General features: G+C 42.0%; 1 protein-coding gene across 2 annotated transcripts in view; it reads left to right on the top strand.

Annotated features, from left to right (window-relative positions):
• fam120b (family with sequence similarity 120 member B) overlaps positions 1-17,515 on the top strand; it is a 58,671-nt gene extending 41,156 nt beyond the window's left edge. Inside the window, exon 14 of one of the 2 annotated variants that reach the window (XM_061880096.1) lies at positions 16,232-17,515. In XM_061880096.1, the coding sequence (XP_061736080.1) occupies positions 16,232-16,632 (401 nt within the window). In that variant the 3' untranslated portion in view covers positions 16,633-17,515. The remainder of the gene's footprint in view (positions 1-16,231) is intronic. The other variant, XM_061880089.1, reaches the window with a different exon arrangement.
• Positions 17,516-17,922: the final 407 nt, after the last annotated feature.

Genomic DNA, 17,922 nt, shown 5'->3' with positions numbered 1-17,922 from the left:
TTGTGTAACCAACCCCTAACTGCTTTGGATGTGAGCACTCACATTTAATTATGTTTTTGTTTACTGTATTATTGAGACTTAGCCATAGTGTTCTGAGCAACCCAGACCAATTATATGGTTGTTACACTTTAAGTGTGTTGTGTGCCATCACTTATTTACATTATGGCACAAATATAAAGTAGCAACCAGCTCAGCTACCTGCAACAAGTGCTTAACGGTGATATTGTGCAAGTAACATCTTGTAAATAACATAGCTTCCTGACAAACACACATAGTCTGAAGCTCTTTTGTTATTACTATTCTTATTATTATTATCATTATTATTATTTATGCTATTCAAGTATTTAGATTACTATTCTGTTCAACTTGCATTTCACTTAATTCCCCAAAAATTAAAAAAAATATATTTTTAAAGGGTACTTAGGATGATTTTTTTTTTAACAGGTGTAGTGCAATCTGTGATATCACAGATTGATAGACCTGTATATGTGGGCCTTTCTTGTACATGCTCTCTGCCATCCTGGGGTTCCTGTGTCTTGCCGCCCCACCTCCTTTGATTTCTAGAAAATAAATATCTCCGTGTTTGTTTGTCCACGCATTTTACAAGGAACTGTTTTGTAAACATGGGCCAGTAATGAAGTTAAATTAACAGCTAAACACCATTCCGACATTACGAATTGGTCATGTTGACCACAAGGGAAAGCCATAAGTCACTTAATCAATATCTTTACTTTTTATTTTGTGTGAACGTGGTTGTCAGTGTAATGTTAGTGTACTTCCAAGCGGCTTATGTAAAGTTTTCAATCAAGCTGTGTTAGACTTACCACATAAATAGACGTGGATAAAGTATTATTGTCATCTAACCGTGGCATGCGCACAATAACAGTGATGTTCAACATGCAGTGAGATATGCAATTAGGTTTATATTCCACCATGTCTGAAAAGGAAATACAGTATCAATGATGTTCATCTTTAAAATATATCAACAATGTACAAACTCCGTTTCCATATGAGTTGGGAAATTGTTAGATGTAAATATAAACGGAATACAATGATTTGCAAATCGTTTTCAACCCATATTCAATTGAATATGGTACAACGACAACATATTTGATGTTCAAACTGATAAACATTTTTTTTTGCAAATAATCATTAACTCTAGAATTTGATGCCAGCAACACGTGACAAAAAAATTGGGAGAGGTGGCAATAAATACTGATAAAGTTGAGGAATGCTCATCAAACACTTATTTGGAACATCCCACAGGTGTGCAGGCTAATTGGGAACCGGTGGGTGTCATGATTGTGTACAAAAACAGCTTCCCAAAAAATGCTCAGTCTTTCACAAGAAAGGATGGGGCGAGGTACACCCCTCTGTCCACAACTGCCTGAGCAAATAGTCAAACAGTTTAAGAACAACGTTTCTCAAAGTGCAATTGCAAGAAATTTAGGGATTTCAAAATCTACTGTCCATAATATCATCAAAAGGTTTAGAGAATCTGGAGAATTTTTTCCACGTAAGCGGCATGGCCAGAAACCAACATTGAATTACCGTGACCTTCGATCCCTCAGACGGCACTGTATCAAAAACCAACTTTAATCTCTAAAGGATATCACCACATGGCTCAGGAAAACCACTGTCACTAAATACAGTTTGTCGCTACATCTGTAAGTGCAAGTTAAAGCTCTACTATGCAAAGCGAAAGCCATTTATCAACAACATCCAGAAACGCCGCCGGCTACTTTCCTGGCCCGCCTGCAGTCCAAGCCTGTCTCCCATCAAAAATATGTGGCGCATCATGAAGCGTAAAATACGACAGCGGAGACCCCGGACTGTTGAAAGACTGAAGCTCTACATAAAACAAGAATGGGGAAGAATTCCACTCTCAAAGCTTCAACAATTAGTTTCCTCAGTTCCAAAACGTTTATTGAGTGTTGTTAAAAGAAAAGGTGATGTAACACAGTGGTGAACATGCCCTTTGCCAACTACTTTGGCACGTGTTGCAGCCATGAAATTCAAAGTTAATTATATTTGCAAAAAAAAATCAAGTTTATGAGTTTGAACATCAAATATCTTGTCTTTGTAGTGCATATAATTGAATTTGGATTGAAAAAGATTTGTAAATCATTGTATTCCGTGTATATTTACATTTAACACAATTTCCCAACTCATATGGAAACGGGGTTTGGAGGTTGAAAATGTGACTGTGGAGCATTATTTAAATCACAAGGAAGTGTGTTAAATGTAGATTTTAATCACAATACTATTAGGCACTAATTAAGCATCAACACCCGTCTCAAAAAGACTGATTTGCAAACAGTATTGGTTAAAATGTAAACAATACCCATCACTAGCCATCACTGGGACCTTTCGTTGGTGGCATCAAAACACAAAGTAAAAGCAAAGCACACATAACATGTCAGAGTTGCTTTGGCATGGTAAAATTCAACATTTTGGTGTCAGAATACAAGCATGTCCTTAGCATAACCGCCATGTTTACAGAAGTTGCCTTTGTATAGTATGTGCGACAGTGTGTTCAGGTTCAATGATGCAAGAAAGTAGTCACGTTAGGAGCTCAGTGTAATGTAACTTTATGTAACAACTTGAATTAATACAATTAATTAGTTAATACAAAAGGAGTTGTTATAGAGTAGTGCACCAAACACCAAATTAGTTGAGTATAGTATTTATGAGGTGGCAGGATGCTTTCTATGGTAACGCCAATGACAGAAGGTTTAAACAACAGGAAGAACACGGAATAAAGGAATTGAGGAGTGTTGGAAAAAGTCCATATAAACATTAAAGAGTATGAGGAGAGAAACAGGAGAAGTTTGATGGAGGACTAATATTAGACATGGTAACAAAACAGGATGAGGTGTTGAAAAGAGCAAAAGAGAAGACAATTTTTGAGTCAAAGATCTTGTTATGTCTCTTCAACTGCAGGAAACTAAGTTGGCTTCCTTTCTCTCTACTAGTGGGTGTGGTTCCTGCAGCAGCAGGGACAAAAACACAGTCAAGCCCATTTTAAATGATCTGGTCTGGGATTGGCTGATTAGCCCTTTCCCCTCCATTGGTGGTCATTCAGCAGGTTGTCAGATTAGGTTTGTTATCTAAACAAAGCATTGTTTTTTTTTCTATAAAACTAATTTAGCAACATGTATGGGACAAAACGTTAGAAATACCTGATGCAGGATTTACAACCTCAGTAATACACATATTATTACAATAATACCTCTCGGACATTGTTAATCAGCACTGAGCATTGATATATTCACATGTGTACCGTCACACAAAGAAACTGATCTAGCAACAGAAGCGTTCCCTCTCTCTTGTTATGGATGACATTATTTTACAGATACACGCACAACCAGTACGCAGGCATCCAAAAATGTGCGGAAAGATTGTGCAGGCAAATATGACCCCTCTGTATTTATAGGATATGTCTAAAAATACAAAGTTATTTGTTTTAGCTCTGGCCATAAACAGAGGGAACAACTCCCGTGGTGTGGGTGTGTTGTTGTTTTTGTTGCCATGTGCGCTGGCAGCAAAGGTTAGAACTTTTTTACTGTGTGTCGGTTTGTGTGTGTGTATTTGGGTTGGAATGGGGGGCGTGGGGGTTAGCAAGTCAAAGTTGACGATACTTTATGTGACATAAATAACAATAGCCAACATTTTAAAAATACATGATAAAATGCAGTATGAGGATATACTGTACTTTGTCATTGTTGAACGTCAACCATTTGTGTAAAGTTAGCCTGTGGTTGATTGTTGTTACCTGTGTCCATTATTTGCTTGCTTGCTCGCCCTCTCTCTCTTTCACAGGCCCCTCCTCCTTCGTCCTCTCCTGCCTGTGTCCTGAATGAATGCACTTTGACTAGTGGAACATATGCTGCTGGTTGTTCAATACCCTCCCTCTGAGCGGGGGCATATCCATGCGTGCGTGCCTGTGCGTGTGTGTGTGTGTGTGAGCGAAAGCAAGAGATTGTGTTTGTGTGAATGGTTGTTGTCTGTCTGTCTCTGTGTGTGTGTGTGCGTGTGTTTGTGTGTGTGTGCGCGCGCGTGTGCATGTGTGCGTGCGTGAATGTGTGTGCGTGTGTGTGTGTTCATTGAAACATGTGCCTCCTGTTGCACATCGGCCATCTGTTCCTTGAATGGACTGATGGAGTACTGCTGTAACCATGGCGATAGGCCATTCAGTCAAATAGCCCATCAAACCACCCCTGGCTGTTTGTGTGTGCGTGTTTTTGTTTATGTTCAGGAATTGACTGGCAGAGTGGAGGAATTCCCACATGTTGATGAAAGCAGGCTGACAATGTGTATAGAAGATTTATTTTAATTATTTTTTTATTTTTTTACAGGAAACATTTAAATATTTATATTGTGTGCAACTACGTCTGAAATTAATTGAGCTTTTCTATTTTTTTTTATAAAAAAATAATCTGATTTATGCTGACTGTGCAGCTCGGGGATAGGTTGATTGGCAACACTAAATTGGCCCTAGTGTGTGAATGTGAGTGTGAATGTTGTTTGTCTCTGTGTTGGCCCTGCGATGAGGTGGCGACTTGTCCAGGGTGTACCCCGCCTTCTGCCCGATTGTAGCTGAGATAGGCGCCAGCGCCCCCCGCGACCCCAATAGGGATTAAGCGGTAGAAAATGGATGGATGGTATTTGTAAAATACAGTGTATATAAAAAGTAAACATATCCCTGGTAAAATAATGGCCTTTTCATCAACCATTTACTTTAGATCACAACGAATATTAGTCAGTTTAATTAAAGCAAAATAGAACAACCCAATTCCAACCCAAACCCAGCTTTTTCCGAGCATTTAGGAAGACATACACATACAACATTTAAAAAAAGGACAAACAAAAACTTACAATAATAAACATACTAATAATAACATCGATAATAGTATCCATCCATCCACCCATCCATCTTCTTCCGCTTATCCGTGGTCGGGTCACGGAGGCAGCAGCCTAAGCAGCCACTTCATCTAGGTCTTCCCGGGGGATCCCGAGGCGTTCACAGGCCAGCCGGGAGACATAGTCTTCCCAACGTGTCCTGGGTCTTCCCCGTGGCCTCCTACCGGTTGGATGTGCCCTAAACACCTCCCTAGGGAGGCGTTCGGGTGGCATCCTGACCAGATGCCTGAGCCACCTCATCTGGCTCCTCTCGATATGGAGGAGCAGCGGCTTTACTTTGAGCTCCTCCCGGATGGCAGAGCTTCTCACCCTATCTCTAAGGGAGAGTCCCGCCACCCGGCGGAGGAAACTCATTTCGGCCGCTTTTACCCGTGATCTTGTCCTTTCGGTCATGACCCAAAGCTCATGACAATAGGTGAGGATGGGAACGTAGATCGACCGGTAAATTGAGAGCTTTGCCTTCCAGCTCAAGTCCTTCTTCACCACAACGGATCGGTACAAGGTCGGCATTACTGAAGACGCCGCGCCGATCCGCCTGTCAATCTCATGAACAAAACTCCTAGGTACTTGAACTCCTCCACTTGGGGGCAGGGTCTCCTCCCCAACCCGGAGATGGCACTCCACCCTTTTCTGGGCGAGAACCATGGAGGTGCTGATTCTCATTCCGGTCGCTTCACACTCGGCTGCGAACCAATCCAGTGAGAGCTGAAGATCCCGGCCAGATGAAGCCATAAGGACCACATCATCTGCAAAAAGCAGAGACCTACTCCCGCGGCCACCAAACTGGAACCCCTCAACATCTTGACCGCGCCTAGAAATTCTGTCCATAAAAGTTATGAACAGAATCGGTGACAAAGGGCAGCCTTGGTAGAGTCCAGCCCTCACTGGAAACGTGTCCGACTTACTGCCGGCAATGCGGACCAAGCTCTGACACTGATCGTACAGGGAGCGGACCGGCACAATAAGACAGTCCGATACCCCATACTCTCTGAGCACTTTCCATAGGACTTCCCAAGGGACACGGTCGAATGCCTTCTCCAAGTCCACAAAGCACCTGTAGACTGGTTGGGCGAACTCCCATGCACCCTAAAGAACCCTGCCGAGAGTATAGAGCTGGTCCACAGTTCCACGACCAGAACAAAAACCACACTGTTCCTCCTGAATCCGAGGTTCGACTATCCAGCATAGCCTCCTCTCCAGTACACCTGAATAAACCTTACCGGGAAGGCTGAGGAGTGTGATCCCACGATAGTGGGAACACACACTCCGATCGCCCTTCTTAAAGAGAGGGACCACCACCCCGGTCTGCCAATCCAGAGGAAACCGCCCCTGATGTCCACGCGATGCTGCAGAGTCTTGTCAACCAAGACAGCCCCACAGCATCCAGAGCCTTAAGGAACTCCAGGCGGATCTCATCTACCCCCGGGGCTTTGCCGCCGAGGAGCTTTTTAATTACCTCAGCAACCCCAGCCCCAGAAATAGGAGAGCCCACCACAGATTCCCCAGGCACCGCTTCCTCATAGGAAGACGTGATGGTGGGATTGAGGAGGTCTTCGAAGTTTTCCCTCCACCGATCCACAACATCCGCAGTCGAAGTCAGCAGAACAGCATCCGCACCATACACGGTGTTGACAGTGCACTGCTTCCCCTTCCTAAGGCGGCGTATGGTGGTCCAGAATCTCTTCGAAGCCGTCCGGAAGTCGTTTTCCACGGCTTCCCCGAACTCCTCCCATGTCCGAGTTTTTGCCTCTGTGACTGCTAAAGCTGCACACCGCTTGGCACGTCAGTACCCGTCCACTGCCTCCGGAGTCCTATGGGCCAAAAGAACCCGATAGGACTCCTTCTTCAGCTTCTTCATCCTTCACTGCTGGTGTCCACCAACGGGTTCTGTGATTACCGCCACGACAGGCACCAACAACCTTGCGGCCACAGCTTCAATCAGCCGCCTCGACAATAGAGGTGCGGAACATGGTCAACTCGGACTCAATGTCCTGCACCTCCCTCGTGACATGTTCAAAGTTCTTCCGGAGGTAGGAATTGAAACTTTTTCTGACAGGTGACTCTGCCAGATGTTCCCAGCAGACCCTCACAATGCGCTTGGGCCTGCCAGGTTTGTTCGACATCCTCCCCCACCATCGCAGCCAACTCACCACCAGGTGGTGATCGGTAGAAAGCTCTGCCCCTCTCTTAACCCGAGTGTCCAAAACATGAGGCCGCAAATCTGATGACACAACTACAAAGTTGATCATGAAATTGCGGCCTAGGGTGTCCTGGTGCCAAGTGCACATATGGACACCCTTATGTTTGAACATGGTGTTTGTTATGGACAATCCGTGATGAGCACAAAAGTCCAATAGCAAAACACCACTCGGGTTTAGATCCGGGCGGCCATTCTTCCCAATCACGCCTCTCCAGGTTTCACTGTCGCTGCCAACATGAGCGTTGAAGTCCCCCAGTAGTACAAGGGAATCACCTGGGGGAGCACTTTCCAGTACTCCCTCGAGTGTACCCAAAAAGGGTGGGTACTCTGAACTGCTGTTTGGTGCATAAGCACCAAACAACAGTCATGACCCATCCCCCCACCCGAAGGCGGAGGGAAGCTACCCTCTCGTCCACTGGGTTGAACTCCAATGTGCAGGCTTTGAGTAGAGGGGCAAAGAGAATTGCCCCCCCAGCCCGTCGCCTCGCACTGCCGGCAACGCCAGAGTGGAAAAGAGTCCAGTCCCTCTCGAAAGAACTGGTTCCAGAGCCCTTGCTGTGCTTCGAGGTGAGTCCGACTATATCCAGCCGGATATAACAGGCTCCTTCCCCCCCAGTGAGGTGATGTTCCACGTCCAAAGAGCTAGCTTTTGTAGCCGTGGATCGGACCACCAAGTGCCCTGCCTTCGGCTGCTGCCCAGCTCACACAGCACCCGACCTCTATGGCCCCTCCTATGAGTGGGGAGCCCATTGGAGGGGTAACCCACGTTGCCTCTTCGGGCTGTGCCCGGCCGGGCCCCATGGGGACAGGCCCGGCCACCAGGAGCTCGCCTTCGTGCCCCAACTTCGGGCCTGGCTCCAAAGCGGGTTCCTGGTGACCCGCGTCTGGGCAAGGGAAATCAGAGTCCATTATGTTGTAATTCCATAGAAGTCTTGGAGCTGCTCTTTGTCTGAACCCTCACCTAGGACCTGTTTGTCTTGGGAGACCCTACCAGGGGGCTTTACCCGTACAACATAGCTCCTAGGATCATTGGGACACGCAAAGTCCTCTACCACGGTAAGGTGGCAGCTCAGAGAGGAGTCAATAATAGTAAATAATGTTAAAACATTAAATAAATAAATGATAAATGGGTTGTACTTGTATAGCGCTTTTCTACCTTCAAGATACTCAAAGCGCTTTGACACTACTTCCACATTTACCCATTCACACACTGATGGAGGGAGCTGCCATGCAAGGCGCTAACCAGCACCCATCAGGAGCAAGGGTGAAGTGTCTTGCTCAAGGACACAACGGACGTGACGAGGTTGGTACTAGGTGGGGATTGAACCTTGGACCCTCGGGTTGTGCACGGCCACTCTTCCACTGCGCCAACAACAAACACAATTTATAACGATAACAGAAAAAATATGTATCATTATTATTATTAGTATTATTATTATTATTATTATTATTATTGTCATCATCACTTATTTCCATCACCATCACATCCATTAAAGAAACAAAACATAACAGTCACAGTGGCTTACACTTGCACTGCATCTAATAAGCTTGACGATCACACTGTATCCAATATTTACCACAATAATTAAAATGTCATATTTAAAATAAACTTGATAGTTAAAACAAATTTGTATAATGAAACCCATATTTGGGCTTCACGGTAGCAGAGGGGTTCCTGTGTCTGCCTCACAATACGAAGGTCCTGAGTAGTCAGGGTTCAATCCCGAGCTCGGGATCTTTCTGTGTGGAGTTTGCATGTCTTGCGTGGGTTCCCTCCGTGTGATCCGGCTTCCTCCCACTTCCAAAGACATACATCTGGGGATAGGTTGATTGGTGACACTAAATTGGCCCTAGTGTGTGAATGTTGTCTGTTTATCAGTGTTGGCTCTGCGATGAGCTAGCGACTTGTCCAGGGTGTACGCCGCCTTCCGCCCGATTGTAGCTGAGATAGGCACTAGCGCCCCCCGCGACCCCAAAGGGGAATAAGCGGTAGAAAATGGATAGGGATGGAAACCCACATTTCAAGATATGACTCATTATCTAATCTAAATATTTGTTCCACTTATATCTTCTCCATAGTTTGTGTATACAAGTCATAAGGAGTTGTATTATTAACATCTATTCATTTTTAGTATTATTGTTTTTGTTGTGATGCATATTGACGAAAGTGCATTTTTATTCTTCGATGACACATTGGTGAATTGATGCAAATCTAAACTATAAGGGCTTTCAAATGTAAAGTTTTAGCGAGACCAAAAGGTGATTTTGAGGGTTTTTTGGGTTTTTTTTTTTACATCTGAAGGTATTTTTGTATCGTGTTTACTTCCTGTATATCTTGTGTCATTTCATCCTTATTAGAATTTGAACTTTTGCATGGAAAGTTAAGTTAGTTGGTTAATTGAAGTTGTGAAGAAGCATCTCCTTTCATCAACAGTAAATGAACACACGTGCACACAAACAGCAGCAGGGCAGCAGTGAAAATGAATATTGAGTTTCAACTGTCTCAAACCACTGGGCTATTCATCTGCACCCTCAGCAACCCCACCCTTACAAACACACATACACACACATACACACACCCTGCTCCACCCAGTGGTCAGGGGTCTGCTGGCCATATGTCAGCCCATCTCTTGTGAGACACCTCTCCTGAGACCCTCAGCCCTCTTTTGTGTGCGTGTATGTGTGCGTGCATGCACGCTGTAATGTGTTTGCCATCTTTGCTCAGGAGCCATCTCTAAACCGCTGTCATCTAACAAGTGTTTGAGTGCAACTGACCGCACCACATCTGCACGGGTTCATTACTTGTCCAAATGTGGGGGGATAAGCTCTATTTTCCAGTAAGTTTGTGTTTGCACTTGGACATCCTGGGTCCATGTGACTTTTTGCGATTTTACAGTTTATCATTAGAATTCAGTATAACTTTTCAAGTCCAATACAATTCATTCCAGGAAAATGTGAAGTAATCCATTCCAAGGTTAAACTATGGCTGTAAAAAAAAAACATCATCAGCAATTTTGTTAGTAACGAGTTGACATTTTTTAGAAATTTTGCAAATGTAAAATTATTTAAAAATATATAGCAAATTGAATGTGTACATTTGGTATTCTGCTTCATAATAATAAAGCTAAAAACAACAAAAACGGAGACATGCTAACTAAAGAAAGAAACAAGGGTCTCCTGTATTTATTTCTGTATGTGGTTGCTGACCGCAATAAACAATACCCTATTTATTCAACAGGATACTTGGGGCTGAGTATATTATTGTAGTGTTCAGAGCTGAGGCAAAGCAACAAGTCAATCTTTACGCCAATTAGAAAAATTCAATCAACAGTAGGCAGCCATATTTTACTGAGCAGCCAGGAAAGAGTTTTGTCCCAGTAAATTAAATTTCTAGTTCTAAGGCCTTTATCACGGTACAGTGTGTGTCAATTTATGAGTAATTTGAAATAGGAGCTGTCTTTCGGCTTTTTGCGAGAGTAATTTGATTTACCAACACCCCCCCACCCCCCTCCCCACACACACACCACCACCACCACCACCGGCGGACGTACAGTAGCACCTTGCTTTACGAACTTAATTGGTTCTGAGACAGGTTTCGTAAATAGTGAGTTTTGTATATAAGCAAAGTTCTCCATAAGAAACAATAAAAACAACATCATCATCATTTATTTTTATTATTTTCATGAAAATGGATAAATGCAAGCCATGTACAGTTGACACTTTCATTGTTTTTTTGACAATTTAACATAATAAATTTAACATTTAACATAATGTGTTCCAGCCTTGACAAAATTCAATTTTGTAGTACACGTTTCTACCCTTTGAACACAATATAAAGTGCTACACAGTATTGTACATAGGGTTGTACGGTATACTGGTACTAATAAAGTAAGGCGGTACGAATGAATTAAAAACAGTACCATACTGCCTGTGAAAATATAAAAAAAATTTTAGGGACATGACGGCGCGCCGTCGTGACATTGCTGGTTTGCGAGCAGAGGAGCATGTTGGGCAATGCATACGCACAGAGTACTTACAAGCAGACACATTGTGTAGATAGAAAGGGAGAATAGAAATATTTTACTTAAAAACTAACGATAAAGGTGAAACTATAACACTGAAACGCCGCTCAGCAAAAAGTGCTTTAAAACATGGATGGCTAGCCAGCGGCTAACGTCCTTCCGCAGTTGGCAGTGTTTTAGCTACTTCTAAATCAGTAATCCTCGCGCCTCCATGGCGACAAATAAAGTACATTTCTTACAAGTATCATCCCTGCAATGTAAACAAATGTCATGGGTGGATTCACTTTAATGAGACCCAAAACAAGAGCCATGATTACATTATTTATTATCATTACAAACATTTTTGTCCTTATTTAAAATTATTATGTTTATAAACTCAGGAAATACTGTATGTCCATGGATGGATGAGGACTTTAAATATGACCAATGTATCACCCTTTAAGTTAGTATCAGATCGATACCCACATTTGTGGTATCATCTAAAACTAATGTAAAGCATCTAAACAACAGAAGAACACATGTTTATTACATTTTAACATAATTGTAGATAGAACATGTTGAAACAGAAAGTAAGCAGATATTAACAGTAAATGAACAATTAGATTAATAATCCATTCTCTACCGCTTTTCCCTTATAATTTTGACGGAATAATAAAATTAACATAAAAAATATAAAAATAAAGTGACACAATATGTTTTTTCATACGTCAGCAGCCAAATTAGGAGCCTTTGTTTGCTTACTACTAAAAGACAAGTTGTTCAGTATGTTCACTATTTTATTGATAGCCATACTTGTTCTTCGATTGCAATAAGAAACGTATGTTTGATGTATCGTAAGATTTTTTTGGTTAAAATAAAGCCATTAATGTAATTTTCTGTGGTCCCCCTTTTTTACGAAAATTTCAAAATAAATATTGCTGCCAGTACCAAAATATTGCTATCGGAACAACCCCTAATTGTAATAAACAAACATAACAAGGGGGTGATGGATCAACTTTCTATTTAATAACAGGCAAATCAACAGCAACTAGCTTAACTGTCCTTGTATTCAGCCGCCCTGCTGACACACACACACACTGTCACTAGACTAACCCTGTGGTGCATTCACAATTTGAAATCACAAAACTCCTCAATTTAACAGCCAGGTTGCTACAGTGATTAGGAATAGCAAAATCTGCTTTATCTTAGTGAATTGTGTGAAGTGAATTATATTTATATAGCGCTTTTTCTCTCGTGACTCAAAGCGCTTTACATAGTGAAACCCAATATCTAAGTTACATTTAAACCAGTGTGGGTGGCACTGGGAGCAGGTGGGTAAAGTGTCTTGCCCAAGGACACAACGGCAGTGACTAGGATGGCGGATGCGGGAATTGAACCTGCAACCCTCAAGTTGCTGGCACGGCCGCTCTACCAACCGAGCTAAACCGCCCCTTATCAGTGCATCTTTATGTTGTTCAGCTGAAGAAAGGCAGAGGCAGTGTCCACAAAACGGTGTATACTTCCTGACTAGTATAAGGAGGAGGATAAATAGTTGGTTTTTTTTGCACTTGCTGCTGGACTTAATCTGACCAATCTAACTCTAAAAATAGATCTGACAAATTTATGTAAATAAGCGTAAACTGATGAAGCCTACTTCGATGAGAGGCGAAACATTTTTAAGACAAACCAAACAGTCCAGTCCTCTGACTGGAGTATGTACTCCTATTTTCGTCTTGCCCCTTGTTGATTTCCTCTTGAGGAACTCTGAAGAAACTTTGATCTTTTTTGTGATTTGAACAGTTCCAACAACCAAAGACAACGCAAGCACAGGGCACTTTTCTAGGAAAAAGGTAAATCACAAACTTCATTTGTGATTGCAAGTTTTGTTGTAGATGATGCTAAATATGTACAGAATAAACCACTTGATGTTAGTACAACAGTTGAGGAAAATGAGGAAGTTATATTGTTTACATGCTTTAATTTGATGTCGATATTATTTTTAATTTTATCTTCTGATAGATTAAAAATGAACACAAATGGGAGCATTTTATAACTGCCAGACTCAATTCCACCTATTTTGTTATCACATCATTTATTCAGAAAGTAGAAATAACGACAAATGAACATTGAATACGTTTAACCGAAACATTTAAGTGTAAAAAAAAAAAAAACATAATGATTTGTACATCTTCAGAATATGCTTTGTCTATTTTTTAACAAAAAAAAACAATTTGAGTTATCTTTATATTTAAGTTATCATGTCATCATTTTACCCGTGCTGCCCACGTAGGAATAGATTTCTCTTCATGCGGCCCCTGAGCTAAGGTTTCTCCAGATTAGTTCTTGTGGGATGTCATGCACAGTGGGGTTTTTTTGTGTATTTTCTGATTTTCGAACACCAAATTGTAAAAATTCAATTTGAGTGTCACTATGGTAATGTTGGCTCTTAGACTAAACCAAATGTTGCTGAAAGAGCAATTATATTATTGAAATAACAATGCTTGTTTGTGCTAAAGAGCAGCAAAGAGTTCAGAGTGGGCCTGATTGGACCATCCCCGATGCTTGGCAAGCTTCGGCCCATTCCAAATTGTGGTGTTTTGTTTTCAAGTTCCATTACGATGACGTTTTTTAGGGTCAACCAAGTTAAATTCCGCCCCATCTTTTCAGCCACTGTCTCCCACTAACTGGCAGCACAAACATGCCTTTAAATTGCCGAAATAGCGCTTTTGCTGTCATTTGTTTGCTCTCATTGAGAATTGAGTCACTATTTTGCTATTCACTTTCCTCATGGCTGCTGTTTTGATAAGGACTTCTGTTTTCCTCATTCTGAAACTTTTTCGACTTTGTTTTGAAAGAGTTTTGGCTATAATCAATTAACAAAGAAGTGCTACATAGGAGTGTGTTGCACCAATTGTAAATACAATCTTTCAAAACTATTTAGGTCAGAGGTCACTGATGTTGGACCTGAGAATGGACCTTCCGGCTCGTAATACATAGTTCATCCTGAAGCTCTTTGTTGGGATTCTTTCACACCAAACTCAAAGTGTGCCAACAGGAAAAACTATTCTCACAAAGAATGCAAATCTTTCAATCCATATGTTTTGCTAGTTTGGTCCCATGTGGCATCACTTTCCCTAATCCTCATTATTTCCACACCTTTAAATTCACTTAAGCGGTGACTTTCTCTGTTTTTTTGGAAAGTTCAGTAAACAGAGAGCCACTGCCTGCATGCACACAAACATTTGCCATTTGCAGAAGTCTTGTGCTGCTCCCTTAAAAAACAAACATGCATCCATTGGCATCCTCACAGATGTCTTTCGAACTTAAGCTCCCACTTTTTCAGTGCACATGTTTTTTCTACATTATTTTGTTGAAGTCCAACATTGCTAAAAAAAAAGGAGCAGTCACCCTCTTGATATATACACTGATATATTTAATAATGATTAACACATTTGAAGTCATTACATGTACGAAACTTGTCAGAATAACAATTTTATCCTCAATTGGCCTCAATTTTTAAGCAATTTTAGGCATTTAAATAATGTAATTTTTTGGGATTTAACCAATGATTCATTGGAAAAGGGCTGCAACTATCGATAATTTTAGTAATCAAGTAATCTATCAAATAGTTTTTTCGATTATTCGAGATAAAACACAATGTATAACCTCAATGCATATTTTAGGGAAATTAGTTTTAAAAATAAATGTTAGTTTTTCTGCCATAACCTTCCTTCTTTTTTTTATATAAATCCATTGTACAGGTAGCTTGCTTACAACACCTGAATGTCAGCAATGTTGAAATAGCATTTTTAAAACGTGCACATTAATTAAAAAAAACTCAATTGTTTGGTGTCACACAACACCGCTCTCATGTGAGGTCTATTGCTGCAGCCGTACGGAAACTCTTTACGCATATTTAAAGTTCCAAACACTACTTGCAGTACAGATTTGACAGATTTTTTTGTAATTACACTCATTAAATGATTAATCAAAGCAAGAAAACATAAATTGATGTTTTTTTTCTGATTCAATTAATACATTAAATCAATTAATTGTTGCAGACCTAGATGCTATTTCATTCTGCTAGTACTGTTATTTTGAACAAATGGATAACATCACCTTTACAAAATATTATGTTTCATTGTAATTATGTCAAGGGTCTTGGTTTTAAAGCAATTTTGATATTTAAGTAATTGTAGAATAACAAGGCATTCACACAATTTTCACAGCACTTCACTTTTTTACACATTGTGTTATTTTACAGCCTAATTCCGAAATGTACTAAAGTAATTTTTGTCCTCAAAATTTTGGCTGTGTATTTAGGGGTTGTTGTTCTGCTGAAAGAACAACCGTCGTCCCAGTCCGAGTTCGAGCGCACTCTGGAGCACGTTTTTATCCAGGATGTCTTTGTACATTGCTGCATTTATATTTCCCTCTATCCCGAGTTGTATCCCAGTTCCTGCCGCTGAAAAACATCCCCACAGCATGATGCTGCCACCACCATGCTTTACTATTGGGATAATTTTGGCCTGGAGATGAGCATTGCCTAGTTTCTTCCAAACATGATGCCTTGCATTCACGGTAAAGTATTCAATCTTTGTCTCATTAGACCCGAGCATTTTGTTTCTCATCCATTTTGGAAAACTTTTACAAAGGAATGGTTTCCACCTGGCCATTCTACCATACACGCCTGATTGGTGGATTCTCCTTCTTTCTCTCCTCCTTTAATGATTGCTGCAGGGATGGTTGGCCTTCTGTATGGTTCGCCTCTCTCCATAGAGGAATGCTGGGGCGGTTTAGCTCGGTTGGTAGAGTGGCCATGCCAGCAACTTGAGGGTTGCAGGTTCGATTCCCTCTTCCACCATCCTAGTCACTGCCGTTGTGTCCTTGGGCAAGACACTTTACCCACCTGCTTCCAGTGCCACCCACACTAGTTTGAATGTCACCTAGATATTGGGTTTCACTATGTAAAGCGCTTTGCGTCACTAGAGAAAAGGCGCAACATAAATATAATTCACTTCACTTCACTTCACTGTGGCTCTGACAGAGTGCACATCGGGTTTGTGGTCACCTTCCTGACTCGGACATTTTTTCCCTGATTGTCAAGTGTTGGTGGTGACGAACCGCAAGATGCAGAGTTGGCAGGCTTGGTACAGGAAGATATGTGTGGAGAGGCGGGGCCGACAGCGAGGCAGGGCACACCATAGCCCAACCCAAGATGGCGGCAAGGAGGCGTGGCCGGCAGTCCGACAGCGAGGCAGGGCATGCCGGAGCCCGGCCCAAGATGGAGGCGTGGACGCAGAGCGAGCGAGCGGCGAGGCGAGCGGGGTGAGCCGGGAGCGACGCCGCAGTCAAGATCAGGACCGTAGATTGCGCACCTGGGGACAATTGAGTAATCATCTCGCACTGTCTAAAAGGGCGACAGCCGTGAACGTCAGGGAGAGAGACGGAGAGACTAGAAGGAGCCATAGGGAAGCTGACGTGGAGAGAGAGAGACTGAGAGCGTGAGAGAGGCGACGACACCCGAGGCAGAAAGGCAAGCGGCAGACAGAGCAGCTGAAAAGCAGACTTTTTAAAAAAATTAAGAAGTCTAAACGTGCCCGCCGCTATGTCTTTTCTTGACGGTCCATGGAACCCGCACAACGGCTTGAGAAGTCGGTCACAACATGATTTTTAATGTCCAAAAAATGCAGGAAAAACACAAACCAGAAGACAGGAAACAGGTGAACTGGAAACAGCGAACAGGAAACGTGAAAACTGGAGACAGAAACCAGCAAACAGTCCACAGCATACAGGAAACAGCTTACAATACTCCAGCACTGACTGGAGAACAAGGCAGGTCTAAATAGCAGCCGGCTGATTGACACCATGTGTGGCCAGGTGCCAATCAGCCATAGCTGAGGGGAAACACCGCTCAGGTAGGCAAGCAGGAAACTGAACAAAAATAAGAGGGCTGACAGGAAATAAATAAAACAGAGGAAAAACTAAAACATACCCAAACTAAGCCTGACGCTGATCTCTCAGTCTAGATGGCCTGGTGGTTCCAAACGTCTTACATTTACGGATGATAGAGGCCACTGTGATCATTGGATCATTTAAGGCATTAGATATTTACTGTACCCTTCACTCGATTTGTGCCTGGAGACAATCTAGTCTCAAAGATCTGGCGACAATGCATTCGACTTCATTCCTGGTTTGTGCTCTGCCATATATTGTCAAGTGTGGGACCTTATATAGAGACGGGTATGTGCCTTTCCAAATCATATCCAACCAACATAGTTGCTCACAGGTGAACTCTGATTAAGCTGTACGAATTTCTCATGGATGACCTGTTAAAACAGGATCACCCTGATCTCACTCTTAAACGTCATGCCAAATGCTGTGAATGCTTATGCGCATGTGATTTCTTATTTTGTTGTATGTAATACATTTTTAAAAATTACTAAAGAAAAAAAGCTTTTTCACATTGTTATTATGGAGTATTATTTGCAGAATAACTATAAAAATGTAAAATAATTGTATTCAAATAAACTTGTGTTTAAATATAGAGGATAAATCCCCCTTTAAAGAGTGTATATCATCCATCCATTTTCTACGGCTTATTCCTTTTGAGGTTGCGGGGGGGGCGCTGGTGCTTATCTCAGTTACAATCGGGTGGAAGGCGGCGTACACCCTGGACAAGTCTCCACCTCATCGCAGGGCCAACACAGATACACAGACAACATTCACACTCACATTCACACACTAGGGCCAATTTAGCTTTGCCAATCCACCTATCCCCAGAAGAGTGTATAAATA

The sequence above is a fragment of the Nerophis ophidion genome, linkage group LG02 (assembly GCF_033978795.1).
Source record: "Nerophis ophidion isolate RoL-2023_Sa linkage group LG02, RoL_Noph_v1.0, whole genome shotgun sequence".
In the NCBI taxonomy this organism is placed as follows: domain Eukaryota; kingdom Metazoa; phylum Chordata; class Actinopteri; order Syngnathiformes; family Syngnathidae; genus Nerophis; species Nerophis ophidion.
Note: the sequence above shows the minus strand (reverse complement) of the source record. Positions and strands in the feature narration are given on the sequence as shown.